General features: G+C 51.3%; 2 protein-coding genes across 2 annotated transcripts in view; both read right to left on the reverse strand.

Moving 5' to 3' along the window:
• Window positions 1–380: 380 nt before the first annotated feature.
• INSM1 (INSM transcriptional repressor 1) lies at window positions 381–1,925 on the reverse strand. The gene has a single exon (XM_060124769.1). The coding sequence runs from the start codon at window positions 1,923–1,925 to the stop codon at window positions 381–383; it is 1,545 nt and encodes a 514-aa protein (XP_059980752.1).
• Window positions 1,926–9,368: 7,443 nt separating this feature from the next.
• Window positions 9,369–19,640, reverse strand: part of CFAP61 (cilia and flagella associated protein 61) — a 253,270-nt gene continuing 242,998 nt past the window's right edge. The window contains exons 26-27 of the mRNA XM_060124490.1: window positions 17,128–17,218; window positions 9,369–9,836 (exon numbers count right to left, since the gene is read on the reverse strand). Of these exons, the coding sequence (XP_059980473.1) occupies window positions 9,636–9,836; window positions 17,128–17,218 (292 nt within the window). The 3' untranslated portion in view covers window positions 9,369–9,635. The remainder of the gene's footprint in view (window positions 9,837–17,127; window positions 17,219–19,640) is intronic.

The raw sequence follows: 19,640 nt of genomic DNA on the forward strand, positions 1-19,640 counted from the left end.
GAGAGCAGAGATTGGTAGGCGAGAGCAAACCGCGTTTCTAGACCGTGAGCACAGAGAATACTAGCAAGAAAAACATCTCCCCTCCAAGGGGAGGCTTCCAACCACGAGACAAACGCGTACAGCTTTTCTCCCTTGTACAGAAAGAGATTGGCTCCTGTTGCGCCATGGGGGGGAAGGGGACACAACGCAAAGGGGGCGAGGGGTCCAAAAGGAGTCACAACGAGAGGATCGGGGTTACCGTCACGCTACACCGAGAGAAGCGGAGACGACACTTTCACCGGGGGTGGGTGCCCCCGGCGCGGACGCGGGGTCGGGGCGCGCTCTCTTCGTGGGTCTCCAAGCGAAGGCACGGTTCGGGGGTCCGGGGTGGAGGGCGCGCTCTAGCAGGCCGGACGCACGGGCACCTGCAGGAGGATCACTTGTCTGTTCTCGGATGGGTGGCACTTGTTGATGTGCCGCGTGAGGCCGGGCGAGCTGTAGAAGGTGGCCGGGCAGTACTTGCAGGGGAACACCTGGGCGGCGTGCAGCAGGCGCAGGTGGCGCTCCTGGGCGCCCTTGCTGGGGAACGTCTCCCCGCACACTGGGCACAGGTGGCACTCGGCGGACGCACTCAGGCCCAGCACGCCGGCCGCCTCGCCGTCGCCGGCCGCCTCCTGGGGCGCCTTCTCGTCGGGCCCGGGGTACAAGGCCAGTAGGTCCTCGGCGGGGGGCGCCGGCGGCGCGCCCTTGGCCTGCAGCGCCTGGTGGTGCGCCAGCAGGTGCTTGCGCAGATAGGCCTGGCGGCGGAACTTCTTGGCGCAGTGGTGGCACTCGTACAGCCCGTCCTCCGAGCCCGACTCGGACACGCCGCCGGGGCTCGGCGTGTCGCGGTCGCTGCCGCCGCCCGTCGCCTCCCGCACCTCAGCCCTGGCAACGGTTTCGGGCTCGGACGCGCGGGCGGCGGCGGGCGCAGGCCGCGGTTTGTGCCAGCGGCGGTGCGAGGCCAGGTTGGCCGGGCAGCTGAAGACCTTGGCGCACTCGGGGCAGCGGTACTCCACGCGCACGATGCGCGAGCACTTGTGCTGCGCCAGCGCAAACGGGTCGGCGTACTCCTCCTTGCAGAGCTGGCAGATGAACTCGCCCAGCGGCCGCGCCGCGCTCCCCGCGCGGCCCCGGGGCGCCTCCACCGGGCCTTCCTTGATCTTGAGCCCCAGCACGGGCGACGTGGTCACCTCGTCCTCGAAGTGCAGCTTGCGGATGGCTTTGGGCTTCTTGGCGCCTGGGGCCTTGGCTACCTTGGCGGGCGGCTCGGCGGCGGCGGCGGCGGGGGGCGCGGGTCGCTTGCCTGGGGGTCGCAGGGAGGCGGCGGGGGGTAGCGGGGGGCCGGGCCCCGGGCCGCGGGCCGCCTCGGCGCCTGCCGAGAACGCCGTGCCCATCTTGAGCTCGGCGGGCGCGAAGAGCAGCGGGTCGCCGCCGCAGGTGCCGCCGCCGCCCGCGCCATTGGCCCCGCCGCCGCCGCCGCCGCCGCCTCCAACGAGCAGCGCGGCGGGCGTGGGGAAGGACTCGGCCGAGACGGGCGAGCCGAGGTTGAAGCTGCGCTCGAAGTACTTGTGCTTCTCGTGCTCGCGGCTCACGGGCCGCGTGGGGCTGTAGAGCGGCGCGGGGTGCGCGGCCTCGGGGTTGCCGAAGTGCGCGGCCCGCGGCCCCGACGGGGGTGGCGGCGGGCCCGGCGCGCAGGCGAGCGCGGCGGCGAGCGTCGCATGGGCGCGCTCGGCGGGCGGCGGCGGCAGAGGGCCCGGCCCGGGGCTCGGCGCCGGGGGCGAGGCGCGGGCGCCCCCGCAGCCCGGCGAGAGCAGCAGCGCGCGGTCGCCGTCCTCGCCGCCGCGGACCCGGTAGGACACGGGCGTGGACTTCTTGCTGCGCTTCACCAGAAAGCCGCGGGGCATGTTGGCGCGGCGCGTGGGCGAGGGCGAGGCGCTGGCTCGGTCCCACCTTCGCGCTCGGCCCCGGCGGCCCTCAGTGCCCTCGGCCCATGGCCCGGGCGCGGCGGCGACGGCGGCGGGACTCGCGTGGCGCCGGCGGCGGCTCGGCCCGGCTCTGCGCCCTGCACGCGCGTCCCTATCCCCGGGCCCGGGAGCCGCTCCCTTTTAACTGGGGGAGGGGGCCATTGTTCTCGCCTCCCGCTTCCCCCGGAGCCAATCAGCGCGTCCGCAGCTCCTCCGCCCGGTCGGGTTGGGAGGGCGACGCGGCGGCCAAGAGGGGGCCGGGACTCGGGGGTCGCCCGGTAGGTGCGGCAGATGTACCTGAGGGCGCGGGGCCCCCGCGCGCGCCTCGCCGCCGCCCCGCCCGGCGCCACCGCCCCGCCCGGCCCAGGCACACGCCCGGCCCCGCCTCCCTTCACGGTCGGCTGCTCCTCTATGGAGAGGCGCACGTGCCTGGGCTTTGTGTCTCTCCTCCCGGGGGCGCGGAGCCGCCAAATGGGCCCGTCCATCAGCACGACAATGCTCGCCCCCCTCCCGCGCTGGGATTACCCGCGGGTCGCGAGCAAAATAGCAACAAAGGAGAAGAATGGCCCCAAATATGTCAGGAGGGTTCAATCCGCGAGCCGAAGCGGAGGGGGAAGTTGTGCTCGCTGATTGGGTAGGGGCGGCGGTGGGCAGCAGCAGGCGCAGGGGAGATCTGAGTTAGGCGGCCGGGGCGGGAGTGGGGTTGGGGGAGGCGCAGGAACTCCTCCTGGTGTTTGGGAAATAATCCGGAATCGAAAATAGCTGCAAAGCCCGGGCCGCCCAGAGCCCAGCCCGGGCCTCGGACTGATGGGCCGGGGGACCCAGGGTCTAAACGAAAATGGGACCCTGGAGTTACAAGTTTGGGTGGAGGGTCTGGCCTTCTGGCAGCAGCTGAGGGCGATGTTTGTGTCCGCAGCCGCTGCGCACTCTCGGGCCTCGGGAAGGTTCCTCTCGAGTTTGAGAAACAGTTGGCACCTCACTTCTTCAATCGCCAGCAGACGCAGCGCTGGATGGGGGAGGGGGCAGGCTGGGCTGTGTTCCAAAAACCTTGAATTTCTGAACTTTTTTTTTAAAGTTCCCGGAGGCTCCGGGATTGGCATCGTTGGAGGGGCCCGGTCCAGGCTGCTCGGAGCCTCCGCGCCGCCCAGGGCCGGGTTGATTCGGGTGGACTTGGCCAAAGCCCGAAACGCGCGGCCAGCCGCGTGCGCCCCAGTGAAGTTGGTTTCCGCTCTCCTTGCACGGCCTCATGCATTTTCATTCCGAGCGGGCATTTTGTCTGTCGGTTGACATCAGATGCTAAATCAAGGGCTCCAATCAAGGCGCCTCGGAATAAAGGGGCCGCCTGTCTGGGCGCGGGGCCCCCCGGAGCCGTGCCCCCTTCACCTTTGTGAAGGAAATTAACCTCCCGCTATTGAGCGCCGGTCGCGGCCAATCTGGACTCAAAAGAGGCGCGTGCTGCCGGCCGGGGGGAGAGGGGGGCAATCTGTCCTCTGAGGCAGACTGCGGCCTCGGAGAGGACAGGCCGCCTCCCCCCGCCCCCCCCCCCGGTGCCACCAGGAAAAGACAACAGTGAAAATCCACCCCCCAGCCCCGCCACCCCGATTGGACCCCAGACCGGGCCCTTTGCCTCCAACCTCTTCCCAGCCCTGCCCCAAGGAAACACAAAAGGCAGAATCTCCGGGGGATGGGGGCAGAACCCCAAGAGTGCGTAGTGGCCCTGATCGCCCATCACTAGGGAACAAATTGCAAAACCACAGAAAATGTCATATGTTGTGAAGAAGATGTCACTTTATTGAAAGAGAAGGAAACGAACACTTTTCTGAAAAGCTCTGTGCACTCAGATAGACTTTGCTGAGTTTTGCTTACGTCTGATTCCACTGAAGGTATTTCATTGTTTTGGATTTTCCCTGTGAAAATACCCTGGCGTGGAAATGAAAGATTAAAAAAAAAAAGTCCACATGAGTAATAAGTTGTAATGGGGACAGTTGTTAGAATTAGTTAATCAAGGGGTTAATCAAGTTGACTAATCAAGGGGAAAACATTTGGTGATTTTATGTTTGTAATTTTTTTAACTCACAGACTGAAACGAGAAGAATACACATAATGGACTATATTTTGAAAACTCTCATCGTTTTAAAAATGCTAACTACGATGAATGCTAGTCCTGAAAAAAGTTAGAAATTCTAAAACGAGTTTATCTAAAATTTATATATATCTTTCAGTCTAAAAGTAACTGACGTTATTTCCTTGCTCTTTTGAGCGCTGATTGATACTGCTGATGAAATTAGAAGTGGGAAGGGGATTCCGGGACAGCTTTGGCCAATTTTATTTTCTAATCACGAATCCCATCTGGATTGTGGAATAATAGGGCGGGGGCTCAGCCCGCCATCCCCAACTGACGGCGGGGTATTCGGTCTTACATGTGTAACACTCCTTTCATTCAACAGATAACAGGGAGAGTTAGTCACCTTGTGAATCCTTTAAAAATAACAACACCCATAATTGTAAAGAGGGCGGGGGTGGGAGGCTAAAAACAAAACAAAACAAAACCCCTGCCTGAATGCAGCAAATTCAAATAGGGCTCTGAATTAAGGCAAGAGCATCTATTGAACACTATTGAAATACTGAGATTCAATGGATCCATTTCTTTTTCTTTGTGGTTTCTAGTCTGGCCAGCGAAAATGAAATCTGCTTTCAGACAGGTACCGTCAAAAACAAATGGAAACTTGAAAGGTCCGAGTATTAGAAACTAATTTCATAACCCAGGGCTGAGGAAGAATTAGGCTGCGCTCACGCACACACCGGCAACCTCCAAGGACGTGCACCCTTGCACCTGGCCGTGGGTTTGCGTCTTCTGCGTGATTTTATTTCTCAGAACCTGCCCGCCCGCGGGCATTTGGACGGTGAGTCGAGATATTTTCCTTCCTCTTGGAAGAGAGCGAAGCGCTACCACGCTGCGCCGCGGCGGCGGGCCTTTGCGCATTGCGATTCCGGATAGGGGCCGCGTGGAGTTGGGCTGGGGAAACACTGAGCGCTGACTTGCCCCCTCCTGGGGAGTTTCACGGGAGGAGGCGAGCAGAGGGATCCCAGGCAGGGTCCCGAAGTGTCCTTCCCAGGCCCCAAGCGACTCCTCCCCTTCCTGTGGGGTCCTGGCCGGCGCTTGGGAAAAATCCAGAGGCCTCTTCGGCCCTCGTGCTTGCGGACCCCGCGGTGGATTCTTCCTCTGACCGCTGCAGAGCTGGAGGCCGCGGCCGCTCTAAGATCTCCTGTCCTGGAGTCCTAGGTTGCCGTCGGGGAACGCAGTGGGGTTCACTGTGACCCTCGGCTCCCGAGTTTAGCGCCAGGGAGTTGCTGGAAGCGCAAAGCTTGGAGATAAGCGCCAGAGCGAGGAATTTCGGCTCAGGAATTGCCCTGTGGCATGTCGCCGGGACTAGGCAGCCCCTAAGCTCGTAAGAGGAGAGGACAGGAGGGTCCGCAGTCTCACCCCGCGGCGCGCGGCGCGTTTGGAGACGCTCGGGAGGCGCGAGAGGAAGTGGTCAGCGCCCCCAGCGCCTTCCCGGGCCGGCTGCGGACGCCTCTGCCGGATTCGCAGAGGCCCTTCCGGCCCGCGAGCCACGGCCGGGCCTGGACCAAGCGTTCCAGGCGCAGAGCCCGCCGTCAGGTCCCGGAGGGGCCCAGCTCCCCGTGCGCCGCGCGCGCCGGCCCGAGCCGGAGAGGCTTTGTGTTTGCAGGAATGAGGGGCGGCCGTGTCTGGCCCCAGGGCACGCGAGAGCCACGCGCAGCCCGCTGCCTCCCAGCCCGTCCCGCTCCGGCCTCCAGGCACCTTCCGGGCCCCCGCCGGCGGGCCGTCGCCTTTGTTCGGCACATTAGCATAAAGCTGCCATGGATCTCCCGTTTAAATAATTCCACACAAAAGGAGAGCGCATGAAAGAGGGCAGACGACGGCGAATCCGCGAGGCTGCGCCGTCCGCCGGGCGCGGGGAGGGACCGCGCTCCAGCAGTTCCCTCCCCTCGAGTTTCAAGTGCCCCCGGCAATCTGCCGCGCGCCCATTATTCGCCGGGGCCCACGGGGTGGCCGGCCGCCCCCTTTCATCCTCCCGAGTGTGCCGTCGGGCCTCCGCACGCTCCTTGAAGTGCCCTCGGGGCTGTTTGTTTTCGCCTCGGGTGGGACTGTCGCGGGCCGGGCAGGGGAGGCGGGCCGGACAGTCCCCGGGCTGGGCGACGGGAAGGGCGATGTTGGCCAAAGCGGGCGAAGGAGAAGCCAGGAAGTGTGGGAAAGTCCTAAGCAGAAGATGAGGCCAGGAAGAGCTGGGAGGGCACCGAGCGGAGCGGGAGGGCCCCGAGCGTGGGGCGCGCAGGGGGCGGCTCCCACCTGTGAGGGGCGGCCCGGCTCCCCGCGCGCCCCAGTCTCAGGAAAGGCAGCGACGAAGCCCCAGCAAAACTGACCGGAAAGGCCACGGCGACTCGGAACGTCCCCAGTCCTCGCCAGCCCCGGGGGGCGGACAGAGAGGCAGCCAGGCGCCCGGGGGCTGGAGAGTCGCGCTGTCCGCCTGGGCCTCTGTTCCCACCCCCACCCCCCAACTCCGTCCGTCCTGCTGCTGCTGTTGGGTTTAGGTGTCCGTGTTCCTCCTCTCGCCCTCCTTCTCTGCCGGCCCCCCCCCCCCGCCCGCCTCCTTCTCTCTCCCACCTTCCCTCCCCCACCCTCCTCTCCTCCTTCCCGGGCGCTCCCTTCTTTCTCCCCTGCCCCTCTCTGCCCACCCCGTCCCACCTCTCCCTCTCTCTTCGCATGTTTCACTCCCCCATCTCTCTCCTCCTCACGGTCTCGCCCACCCCCGACCCTCTCCCCCTCGGACTGTCCCTCTCATTCTTTTCCCTGGTCTCCCTCCCTGCCCCCCATCACCTCGTCTCCCCTCCCCTCTCTCCCCGTCCATCCTCTCTCCTTCAGGGGCTCCCTCTCTCCCCTCCTCTCCCTCCCCCTCCCACCCTCTCCTCCCGCTCCTCTCCCCCTCTGGCTCTCCCCACTCCCCGCAGGCCAACGTGTGTTATTTTATTTGTCTAGAGAGAGCCTATTTGTTCAGTGATGTGTGGCCTCCTGGCCGCCTGCTTTAATGGGGGACGCGGAGGCTGGTTTCTGCGAGTATTAGCATACAGCTGTCGCTCCGCCCGGCCCGGCGCGCACTGTATCCCAGCCTTATCATCACCTCTTCTCTCAACCAGAAAACAATCAACAGCTCCTCGCTCACGACGACTTTCGAGCCCCTCTCCCTGCGCCTTGGCTAACACTCAGCCGTGCACCCGTGTGCGCGCGCTCTCTCTCTCACGCGCAGACACACACACACACACACACACACACACACGCACACACACCCTCTTCTGAGGGTAAATATTGATTGGCTGGCTTCACATTTTCTCCGTACAGTGTTCTCTTTCCTCTCGCACATCATCTTCTCTTTTTCTCTCGCCTTCCTGGGATATTTCGGTGGCATCTCAGGAGCCATTTTGGGGAAGGAGGTGGCCACGTGCTAGTAAAAACCGACTTATGTCAGAAGATCATTAGAGGCAACTGTGAGGCATGGTTGTGACATGTGATTTGGGGGGAATACAACGTGGGAAATTTAACTTTGGTGTTTTCCTGTCAGTAAGATTGGGCTTAGAGTTCAAGACTCCCTGCTGAGCAGCACACGCTGAAATGCCTGGGGACTTCCTGGCACTCATGTCTCTTACAGAAGCCATGCCAGAGCTCCCCAAGAGAAGTTCAAACTTGGTCTTTCTGAAGCCCTTTCTTCTGCCAGGATTCATCATCATCGAGGAATAAATATCTTTATTTTCCTAAAGCCCTTAAAACAGCCAGTTTCAAGCTATGATCAACAACTCTTGGGTTCGTCTCTTATTAGAAAAGTGGTTCCTTAGTGACAAAATGCTTGTCTGCACATATATGCTAAAATTCCTGCCTAGATTCAGGAAACGACTCACTTTCTGAATATAGGACAATGGTCAGTAACTTCCTCCAATGCACCATGTAGACTAAATTATATTCTAGACATTTTCAAATCTGCCATGATACCTCTGGGGGCCCAAGACTACTTTTAAAAAGGCAGCAAAGGAAAACTTACTAGAAAGTGTATGCATGATTTGACATTAAGGTTGGCACTATCATATGGGGTCACTTTTATGTGACCAGAAGCTTTTTAATGGTAGTACTCAGTCACAGAAATCATAACTGTTGATCCTCTAACTGGTTGTACTGTTAATCTCCACCCAAGGTCCCAGGGCCTGTCAAAGAAACTCACTCCATTTGCTGATGAATTTAATCCAGGGCCTCTCAGAGGAAGGGGGTGAGGGAAGGAGAGTTTCTTGAGCTGACTCATTTGCAGGCCCTGAAATACGGTTCCATATGTGTTGGGCTTGCAGTTTGAAGAGGGGACCAGTAGCAATTGTTCTCCACAAGAGTTACACAGTTTGTACCATATGGTGGGAGCTGGGCCCTCCCTCTGAATGACCCATGTGCTTGTGAAAAACATACGTGTGCAGGAATTAATGGAGTTTATTGCTTGCTTTTGCCTGCCTTAGAAAAATCAGAGTCTAGGGTTCCAAAACCATTTTATTTCTGAGAGGTATCAGTTTGTTAATGGTGGATAATTCTGTAATGCCAGCTGTGACAGCCTCCAAATTACTGTGTAGTCATTGTAATTGAGCTAACTTTTGCTAAATATTAACATAAATGCCAAAAAAAAAAAAAGAACGAAAACTGTAATTCTGTCCATGAAAGCCACTTTTAAGCTCTACTGGTCAAAAATTCAGACACAAATTGTGTCACACTATCTGCTTAAAAGAGATTCAAATATATGAAAACAGTCTTATGTGTTGTTCCTGAATCCATATTTTGTGCTAGGCACTTAATTTGCTTTATTTACAAGAAAGAGGGCTACTGACCCACGTTACAGGTGACAGGTACCAGAGGGGGCCGATGCAAAGCAACAGCGCTGAGGGCCAAAGGAAATGACCGAGATTAGTTTCCCACCACCGTTTTCTAGTCTAAAACCTGTGTGTGAACCTGAATTGATCTTCCAGTTTTTCGGTGCATTTATACTCCTGATCTGGGACAGGAAGTAGAAATACAGGGGCCGTGAGAGCAGCCTCCTCGTTTCAAAAGTTCCTGTAAACTTGTCTGTGCAATCAGTCCTTCTGATGTTAACTTACAGAGATAATTTCCTGTCATCTGTTTTACTCATTTTCCATCCTGGGCACACGATTTTCTTTTTTATCGCCCACGAGTATGACCGGGTAAACATGTAAAGGACTAGCAGCATTGGCGGCAGGACTTTTCAGGAAATCAAACAGAACCACGCCCAAGGTAAAAAACAAGTTTTACACAGTACGGTCTCATTTTATTGCTAAAATGGGTTATTCTGCCCAGGAACACGCCTGGTGTTGGTAAAGCGTCTCCCTGCCCCAGAATCCAGACGCACCGCCGTGCGCCACCTACTGGGACGATAGGAAACCACAGGCATCGGTGGACACGGAAAAGAAAGGAGGGAACCACGACGGTGCCTGGCGGTCCAGCCAGGCTTCAGAGAGGTTTCCTGCTTCTGCGGAGCACTTCCCGGAACGATACGAGTGGAAGCAATCAAGTGGAGGCCGTGGCCACCGCTAAACGATGCCCTGCCACGCGTACATGGGCAGGTGGTAATGATTATAGCGCAGATAGTCAAGGATGCTCTTCTCCACCAGAGGCCTGTAGATGGTTTCCTGGAAAACTCTTTTGAGGTAATTCCTGGGCTTCTCGGGCAGGTTAATGCCCTCATCTTCGATCCGACGGGCTAATTCTTCTATGGAAGGAAGGTTTTCCTCCTGGAAAATACGGTAAGAGGCCAGATACTAAAATTACTTGGGCTTAGCTCCACAGTAAGAGGGCAGTTTCACTAAAACTCCCCAAGGTTGGTCATTTTGTTTTCTACATTAAAAAAAATTTTTTTTTAACTGTGGCAAAACACACATAGCATAAAATTTACCACTTTAACCATTTTTAAGTGTAAGATTCAAAGGTGTTAGGGGCTTTCACACTGTCAGCCATGACCACCCTCATCTCCAGAATGTCCGCATCCTCCCAAATTGTAACTCTTTAATTTAACACCTGACTCCCCCTCCCTCTCCTCCCAGCCCCTGGCGACCACCCTTCTCCTTTCTCTATGGCATCTCGTGTAAATGGAATCAAACACTATTTGTCTTTTTGTGACTGTCTTACTTCACGTAGCATAATGTTTTCAAGGTTCAGCAAGGGTAGTAATTTTAAGCTCTTAATTTTAAGCTCTTAATGTACAGATAGAAAAGATCTGTATATCAGGCTTGTTTTAAAAATAAGAAAGGAGGTGATTAAAGATTTTTACATGAAAACTCCTAGATGGTTACTTTACTTGGTTACAGTCCCCAAGAAATGGGATTTTTAAAACCCTGGAATAAATTCTGAGTAAAGGCAAATTTCATTGATATCTTTAAAGATGGGGCTCAGAGGGAATAAAGTTATTTGAAGTTGAGAAGCATATGCTGTGCATGTTTACAATACAGTAGAGATTTTTCCAACATTTTATTATAAAGTAAAAGGATTCAAACATAGGGGCAAGTTGACAGAACGGTGCGCTTGACACCTGCATACACACTACCTGGTTTCTACAGCTACCATACTTGCCTCATCACCTATCTGCCCATCTATAGGAGGGTTGTTATAAAAAGCACTTCACTCAAAAATTAAAAAACGTTTTTAAAAAGGGACTTCCCTGGTGGTCCAGTGGTTAAGACTCTGTGCTTCCAATGCCGGAGGCACAGGTTCGATCCCCGGTCAGGGAACTAAGATCCCACATGCCATGTGTCGTGGCCAAAATAAAATCACTTCACTGAGATTTGAGCTGTGTGCTTTCTGAACACCACAATAATTGAAAATTACCCTAAAGGAAGGTGGACTTTGATGGTATATTTATTTGACCTTCCAATAATTCTTTTTTATTTTTAACAGCAAAAAACCACAAAAAAGCGGATAACTTGCAGAGTTCTATTGGATCATTAATTTATTAATAGTAAGAACTTAGAAAACTAGATTCAAACTATATGGAGACATAAGGTAATTATCACTTGGTTAAGTAAGTGAGACACTGCCAGGTGTGGCAGATTATACACACATCACCTGGAAGTACAGTCAGTGGGGGGCCAGGACTCCAAATGGGCTCAACAAAGACGGTAAGAGAGAAAATGGCAAGGGATGCCCAGGACTAAATATTAGAGGCACTGAAACATTTGAGTGCCCAAGCACGTATGCAGTACATCTGAGATTGATTCTTTCTCCCTTAATTTTTCAGGAAAAATGTATCAAACATAAGCAGTGAATACACAAAAATTAGAGAAGATTTTGGGCTCGTGTTGCATGATGCTGTTCTAACATCAGGGTAAATGGTGTAAGGTCACATAATGGAGCTTTTAAATTTACGGAACACAAATATTGTTCTAGATCGTAAACTCATTTTTGTACATTTGCCTCTCCTGGTGTGACCTTTTCTCAGTGTGATCACCTCCCGCCGACACTGTGACCACCCCCGCCCAGGGTGACCACCCCCCCTCCCAACGTGCTCATCTGTGAGCAGCTCACCTCACAATGCCACAGACGACACTTGACCTTTTATGTCTGGCTTCTTTCAGTTAACTCAGTGTTTTGAGGTTCATCCACTTTCTAGACTGTATCAGCACTTCATGTCTTTTATGGCAGAATAACGTTCCATCGTGTGGATAGTCCACATTTGTTGATCCACCTGTCCCTTGATGGGCATTTGGGTTCTTTCTTCCATCTTGTAATTCTGAATAGTGCTGCTATGAACGTTCATATACAAGTATTCCTTTGGGTATATACCTAGGAGTGCAATGGCTAGGTCATATAGTAATTTTGTTTGTAAGCTGTTAGGAGCCATCAAACCATTTTTTTCACAGCAACTACATAATAATTTTACATTCCCACTAGCAATGTGTGAGTTCCAATTTTTCCACATCTTTGCCAACAATCATTATTTCCTCTTTTTTTTTTTTTTAACTATAGCCATCCCAGTGGGCGTGATGTGGTATTTCACTGGGGCCCTGGTTTGCATTTCCCTAATGATTAATGATGTGGTTTGCATTTCCCTAAAGATTAGTGATGTTAACATCTTTTCATATAAATGGGTTTACTCTGGCTCTTAATTTTACTCCATTGATCTATATGTCTATCCTTATGCAAGTACCATACCGTCTTGGTTACTGTTGATTTGTATTAAGTTTTGAAATTGCAAAGTGTGTATCCTTCAACTTTTTAAAAATTCCTCAAATTGTTTTAGCTTGCATTTCCATCTGAACTTTAGGATTGACTTTTCCATTTCTAAAAAAAAAGCCATGGGGATTTTTATAGGATTGCATTGAATCCGTAGATTGCTTTGCATAGTATTCCTATCTTAACAATATTTTTTTTTAGTTTAAAACTTGGCACTTTGGTTTTTAAAATTTTTATTTTATATTGGAGTATAGTTGACTTACAGTGTTGTGTTAGTTTCAGTATACAGCAAAGTGATTGTTATACATATACATATATCTATTCTTTTTCAGATTCTTTTCCCATTTAGGTTATCCTATCTTAACAATATTAAATATTCAAATCCATGAACATAGATGTCTTTTCATTATTAAGGTCTTCTTTAATTTCTTTCAGAAATGTTTTGTGGTTTGCAGTGTACAAGTCTTATACCTCCTTGCTTAAATTTATTCCCAAGTATTTTAATATTTTTGATGCTATTGTAAATGGAATTGTTTTCTTAATTTCATTTTGGATTATTGATTGCTAATGTAGACAACTGATTATTGTATGTTGATCTTATATCCTGTAACTTTGCCAAGTCCATCTATTAGCTCTAATATTCTTTTGTGATTTTTTAAAATTTTCTTTATATAAGATCACGTCCTTTGAAAATAGAGATAGTTTTCCTTTCAAACGTGGATGCCTTTTATTTCTTTTTCCTGCCTAATTGCTGTGGCTAGAACTTCCAGTACACTGTTGAATGTAAGTGGTGAAAGCAGGCATTCTTGTCTAGTTCCAGATCTCTGAGGTAAAACTTTCAGTCCTTCACTATTGAGTGTGATGTTAGCTGTAGGCTTTTCATAAATACTCTTTATCAGGTTGGGTCAGTTTCCTTCTGTTCCTGGCTTTTTAGTGTTTTTACTATGAAAGCATGTGTGATTTAGTCAAATGCTTTTTCTGCATCAATTGAGATTGTAGCACTTCTCCCCCTCTTTCATTTTATTAATGTGGTGTATTACATGGATTAATTTTCATATGTTGAACCACTCTTACATTCCTGGCGTAAATCTTGGTTGTGGTATATAATCCTTTTGGTGTGCTACTGGATTTAGTTTGCTAGTATTCTGCTGAAGATTTTTGCATCATAACTTCATAAGGGATATTGTTCTGTAGTTTTCTTTTGATGTCTTTGGCTCTGGTATCAGGGTAATGCTGGCCTCACAGAATGGGCTAGGAAGTGTTCCTTCCTCTCCTATTTGTCTGAGGAGTTTGAAAAGGATCAGTGTTAATTCTTATTCAAATGTCTGGTAGAATTCAGCAGTGAAACCGTCAGGTCTTGGGATTCCCTTTTTTGGGAGGTTTTAGGTTACTGATTCAATACCTTTACTTGTCATATAGGTCTCTTGAGATTTTCTGTTTCTTCTTGAGTCAGTTTTTGTAGTTTGTGTGTTTCTTGGAATTTCTCTGTTTCATCTAGGTTATCTGTTTAGTTGGCATACAACTGTTCATAATATTCTCTTTTAACCTTTATTATTTAAAAGGTTGGTAAATGTCCCCATTTTCATTTCATTAGGGATTTGAGTCTTTTTTTTTCTTGATTAATCTAGCTAAAGGTTTATTTTGTTGATCTTTTAAAAGAACCAGCTTTTGGTTTCATCAGTTTTCTCTGTTTTTTTTAAATTCTTTATTTCATTTATCTCCACTCTAATGTTTATTAAGTCCTTCCTTCTGCTAGCATTGGGTTTAGTTTGGTTTTCTTTTTCTAGTTTGGTTTTCTTTCTTCTAGTTCCTTAAGGAGTAGAATTAAGTTACTGATTTGAGGGCTTTCCTGTTTTTTAAATGTAAGCATTTACAGCTATAAATTTCTCTCTGAAAACTGTTTTCTCTTTGCATCCCATAAATTTTGGTCGGTTGTGTTTTCATTTTCATTTGTCTCTAAGTACTTCTAACATCCCATTTGGTTTCTTCTTTGAAACCAAAGAAGTTGCTTAAGAATCTGTTGTTCACTTTCTAGTTGATTTCTAGTCTCATTTCATCGTGGTTGGAGAATATACTTTGTATGGTTTAAGTCTTTTAAAATTTATTGACACTTGTTTGGTGGCCTGTCCTGGAGAATGTTCCACACGCACTTGAGAAGACCATGCATCCTGCTGTTGTTGGGGCGAGTGCTCCGTATGAATCTGTTAGGTCCGGTTGGTTTTTAGTGCTATTCAAGTATTCTATTATCTTGTTAATCTTCTACCTGGTTCTATCCATTACTGAAAGTGAGATATTAAAGTCTCTATTATTTTCAAACTATTTTTTCCCAACTCTATCAATACCCATCTTTCTGAAGGATGATTTTGACTATACAGAATTTCACCTTGGTCAGTGACTCTTTGGCTAGATGCATGACCAGAGGATTTATAAGCCATTCCCCTTTTGACTTCCACAAAAGGATTTGAGATGTCTTATAATGATCTTGTTTTCAAAATAAATCATATACACATTTAAAATCTACATATGACTTATGGAAGTCCTAGATAATAGTCATTTATTTCTTTCTCCACACGTGGAGGGAGGGGAAAATTGATAAACTGAGTGCTAGGACATCATAGTTAATGGGATTGAACTTCTGTACTTCCCTGAAGACAAGGTAGAAAGTGAAATTAAGTGGGTTACATCATCTCAACATTTGATAAAAGGAATTACTGTTATTCTGTAGTGAAGGCTATCTGCTTTGTTTTCCTATTACCAGACTCCTCAGTGAAATTCCCGCATGTCTGTTTGTATGACTACCACTTCCACTATTGGCCTGTCTCCACCATACCTGTCACAGTCACTCTGACTTTTGGTGGCCGGCACTTCCTTGGGGCCATTCTTCTGTGCCCCGTGCTCGCACACAAACCCTCCCTTTCTCCCCCCGAGCTCTCTGAGTCCCTGTTCCATGTGTATCTGAGCTACAGGCAGACACCACTACAGGCCCCAACGCCTCCTGTGGCCCTTGCACTTGACAGATGTCAGAACAGTCCCCCAGTGGAGGCTCTTCTTGCAGAGGTTCCCCTTTCTGGAAATGTAGAGAACCCATGAGGATGGTTGGGGAAGCCTTAGAGCATCTTCTGCAAAGGCCACTTGCAGTCTCCCTGCTCTCCTGCCAGGGCCCACTGCCAGGCCGAGTTTACGCACTGCAGACTGACCCACGGCAAACATGTTCTCCTGCCTAAAAGGTTTCAGGAGTCTCAGCGGGCGCCATGAGAAGCAGCCACCATTGCGTTTGAGGATGCGTGCTTGGGAAAATGAAGGGAAAGTTTCCCTTTTAAACTTGACACCAAAAACCGCTTGGCTCTGTGCAAAAGGTTAACTGAGGAGTTCAGATCTGGGGTTTAGAAGGTTTAGGCATAGAATGTTGATGGAATAGCGAGAATACTGATGACTCCTTCTTACGGGGCAGTGGTGAGCTGCAGGTTGTCTTGGGAGGGAAGAGGGAGGGAGCTTAGCCAAGCTCAGTGAGCACCAGGCTTCCAGCTCGGGGTCATGTTTTAATGTGGACCGACTTCCTCACAGCCCCGAACGAAGTGCAGGGACCTGGCTGACCTGTGACATCCTAAATCTCTCTATCTCATTACTATTCTCATTTCCAATTTGAATGACTCTTGCCGTGGCTGACCTGGGCCTTTAGCCGTTGGCCCCTCTGCTTCCCTTGGGTACGCTTCCCTGCCCGGTTCCTATCTTTGTGGGCATCAAAGAGAATTGAGTTTGGTTTAAACTTTAAACCTATGTTTCCCAATCTGAATCTACCTCTGATTAGTAAAATTACGTCGGTTTCCCAGCTTGGACCCCCCCAGGGATGAAACTGAACAGGGGCGGGGCAATGAGGAGAGGGTACCACGCCACCGCTGTGGTCCAGGGCCGACAACCCTGGCTTTGGAGCGGGAGACCCTTGGGTTGCGTGAAGTCTCTCGGCTTCAGCTTCCTCATGGGTGAAGTGGAGGTGATGACAACAGTGCCTCCACCCACCTCGGAGGGTCCCTGTGTGGTTCGGTGAGGTGGGGCGTGCAGCGGCTAGAACGAGGGGCTTGGGGACCTGGGCTGCATCTGTGCATCCGGTGTGGCAGCCCACACCCCGGGGACCCACGAGGAGGCGACACAGACACGCAGAACCTGCCCGTCTAGACAGTCGGAGGAGGCGGAAGGTCAGCTGAGCCCCAGCTCTCGTCCGAGTGAATCGAGGAGTCTAGAATGCACGTTTGACCAAAGATGTAAACTCCCCGCAACTCCGGTAAGGACTCTAGGTGTTGAAAAAGATAAATTTTCACAAATATTTTACTACGTACATGGCAGAGTCCAATTTCCTGCCGAGTACGGAGCCTGCGGGGTGTGCAGCCTCACTTCCAATTAATCCTATGTTGCTTGGAGAAAGAAGTTTCGGTTATAAAAGGAGTGCATTTCGACACCTGTTGAGTCCCCTGACACCTTTGGAACAACACGCGCACACGAAGGGTTATCGAACAGCTGGCAAATGCGGACAGAAACTATAGGAACGCAGCCTTCATGCTCGAGGGCAAGGAGATACCACCCACACCGCGCTTTCAGCCCTCACTGTCCGCGGATAATGAAAGTACAGGTACTTGTAAAAGGGGAAAGCAAATCTGCCCCGCATAAAAGATTGGAACAATCCACATTCCCTGAAATATCACCATCTACGTTTACCTACTCCTTAGTTTGTTTCTGTGAGGGACAGTTGATTTTCAAAGTGAAACCGTAAAGTGGGAATGTAGGGAAAAGTCTAAATGATCAACAACTGTAACTGCTTCTAATTTGCAAGGAATAACCTACATATCTGTTAATCACTCTTACCTCCTTGGAGGATAAGATCTGGCGTAACTCTTTCCGGAGATCAATAAAACGATCGTGAAAGAGGGCCATGCACCACGGCTCCATGAAGTAGCTGGTGAGGGAAGGAAAAGGTTCAGGTAGTTGGAAACGTTCTCATTACCACTGATAAAGTACTTACCTGCTTTTTTTGCCTTTATAAATCACGGTTCTGGCCCCTTTGCGATCGTTTGCTCATGAAATGGCTCGCGGAACAGCATGGCCAATCAATTTTGTAAATGGATGTCCCTGATGTAAGGCCAGCTTCCATAATTACATTTAAAGTGGTTTAATTCAGAGCTGGGGCAAGACCCAGTGAAGAACCCTGATTTTATCAGAATTTAAAAGCCTGAAGACTTGTAAAGAACGGTGTCTCCATTATCTGCCCTCGTTTGAGAAAAACAGATTGCAGGATTAACTGAACTGCTGCATAAACAAATTAAATTTGGGGAGACAATAACACAAATGTTGTTCATCATTAAGGTTTCTGGATTAATAATGACCAGAAAAACAGGCCACCTCGGTGTTGCAACACGGCCTTCGTGCAACTGCACGGACGCCTAATTGAATCTTTCTTCAGAGAGCAGTTCTGTTGGTGGCCCTATTTGCTAACTTTGCCCTGAAAACTGTTTGAACACATGCTTTCTTATGTGGAAGACAGTATGGCCATCCTTTATTTACAGGGGATTGCTGAATATTTGATGCATTCTTGGAAGAGCCAGGAACATTTACTGGTATTTTAACTCTTACTTTGTCTTAATGTTCAGTGTCTCGGAACAGGAAACTTCGCTCCTTCATGGTTAGAGACACGTGGGTGATGTGAGCTCCTCTGGATGTGAGTTTGTCGTTCCTGGGACTGTTAGTGGATGTCACGTGTGTGTCCAGCGGAAGAAAAACTGGTGCCCACGTGCAGATGAGCACCTTCTGTTTTCCGAGACAAGTTAATTCTTGGGAAGGAGGTAACGAGCCCCAGGGACACCGAGGCATTAAAGGACCGGGGCAGTGACAAGCATGCGTACAATCAACCTGGCACTCAGCCGCACGGCTCAGTACCTATCACCTGTTCGCCTGACCAGAATAGGACCTAATTTCATCCTTAACTACCTACTTTGTTGTTCAGGTCATATTTTCATCCAACTATTAATTCCACTAATGTGGGCTCCATACGCATTCTGTGACCAGCACTGTTCTGGGTACTGGGGAGACAGCAGGGACCAACACAGACAAACATCCCTGCCACCGTGGAGCTTATATCCAAGCGATAAATAGGTCCATGTTCAGGATGCAAATAAGAACTGCTTAGGAGGAAACATAAATCAAGCGAGGACGGGAGACACAGAGCAAGGCTCTCCCCTAAGACAGTGACTTAGTGAGTAAAGCCCAAGGGACAGAGACGGGAGAGAGTGAGCCACGTGGGGCTCTGGGGAAAGAGCCTTCCAGGAACAGCAGGTGCAAAGGCCCGGAGGCAGGAATGTGCCTGGCCCTCAAGGAGGTGGAGTAGAGATAAGCAGGGCGGGGGTGGGGGGTGGGGTGGGGTGGTCGGGGTTGAGCTTAGGAAGGTGATGGGCAGGAAGGATCATCCTGGAGGCAGAAATGCACTCACACGTGCTGTGTGATAGCTCCACGGCTGTCTAGCTCAGCACCTGTGTGCAACAGGCGTCCTATAGATGTTCACTGAACCAAGGAAGGAATAATGAATGCGTAAACTGCACACAGCATGGTATACACTCCATCCTGCCTGGCCCTGATTGGTCTTTCATTAATATAGAATAAAGTTCTGCTAAATAAATAGGCGATAAAACACTGCAAAGTGCACCAAGATGGGCAGTAGTACCAAAGAGCGAGCCTCATGGGAACAGGGGGAGAGCCGTGGGTGAGCCCAGGCTTGAAGGGTGGTCTGCCTGAGCCCTGAGGCCCAGAGGGAGGGCAGAGGGGGTCCGGGGGGCACTCGTGGAAACCTGTCAGAGGTCTGAGTGACTCAAGGCTGCTGAATCCTGAATGAATGGAGTTGACGGGGGTTCTGGCTGGGGTTCTGGGCCCCCACAGACCCAGGCCGACATCCAACACCCATCTAATTCCTGGAGCAAAGGCACTGATGCAGAGCCGGCCACCTTGGAAGGCATCAACTGAGAGGGGTGATGTTGATCTCCTCAGACGGTAGCTTCTTGGACCAAAGCATCAGTAATGCCTAAGCCCAGACACTCAAGCGCAGCTGTGCCAGGATGGTCCCTGCCTCTTAGGTCTCAGCAGCTTCTAGAAAAGCTTCAGGGAGTTGTGGACTTGCAAATCTTGAAACCACTATAATGCCTGAGTTAGAGACCAGTGGGGCTTTTATGTTTGTCGCCATCTTTCCTGCGTTGCTCAGACGCCCAATCCTCCTGTGTATGTTTCCACGGCAGCATCCCTGTGGAGGGTCTGAGGCTCTCACCTCCTCCGGCCCCTCCACACACCTTCCACCCTGGCCCTCCTGCCAGATGGGCAGCCCAGAGGACCCGTGT

This window comes from Lagenorhynchus albirostris, chromosome 15, assembly GCF_949774975.1.
Source record: "Lagenorhynchus albirostris chromosome 15, mLagAlb1.1, whole genome shotgun sequence".
NCBI classification, from domain to species: Eukaryota; Metazoa; Chordata; class Mammalia; order Artiodactyla; family Delphinidae; genus Lagenorhynchus; species Lagenorhynchus albirostris.

Coding starts and splice junctions, on each gene's coding strand:
- INSM1 (XM_060124769.1), bottom strand. CDS start 1,925: ATGCCCCGCGGCTTTCTGGTGAAGCGCAGCAAGAAGTCCACGCCCGTG.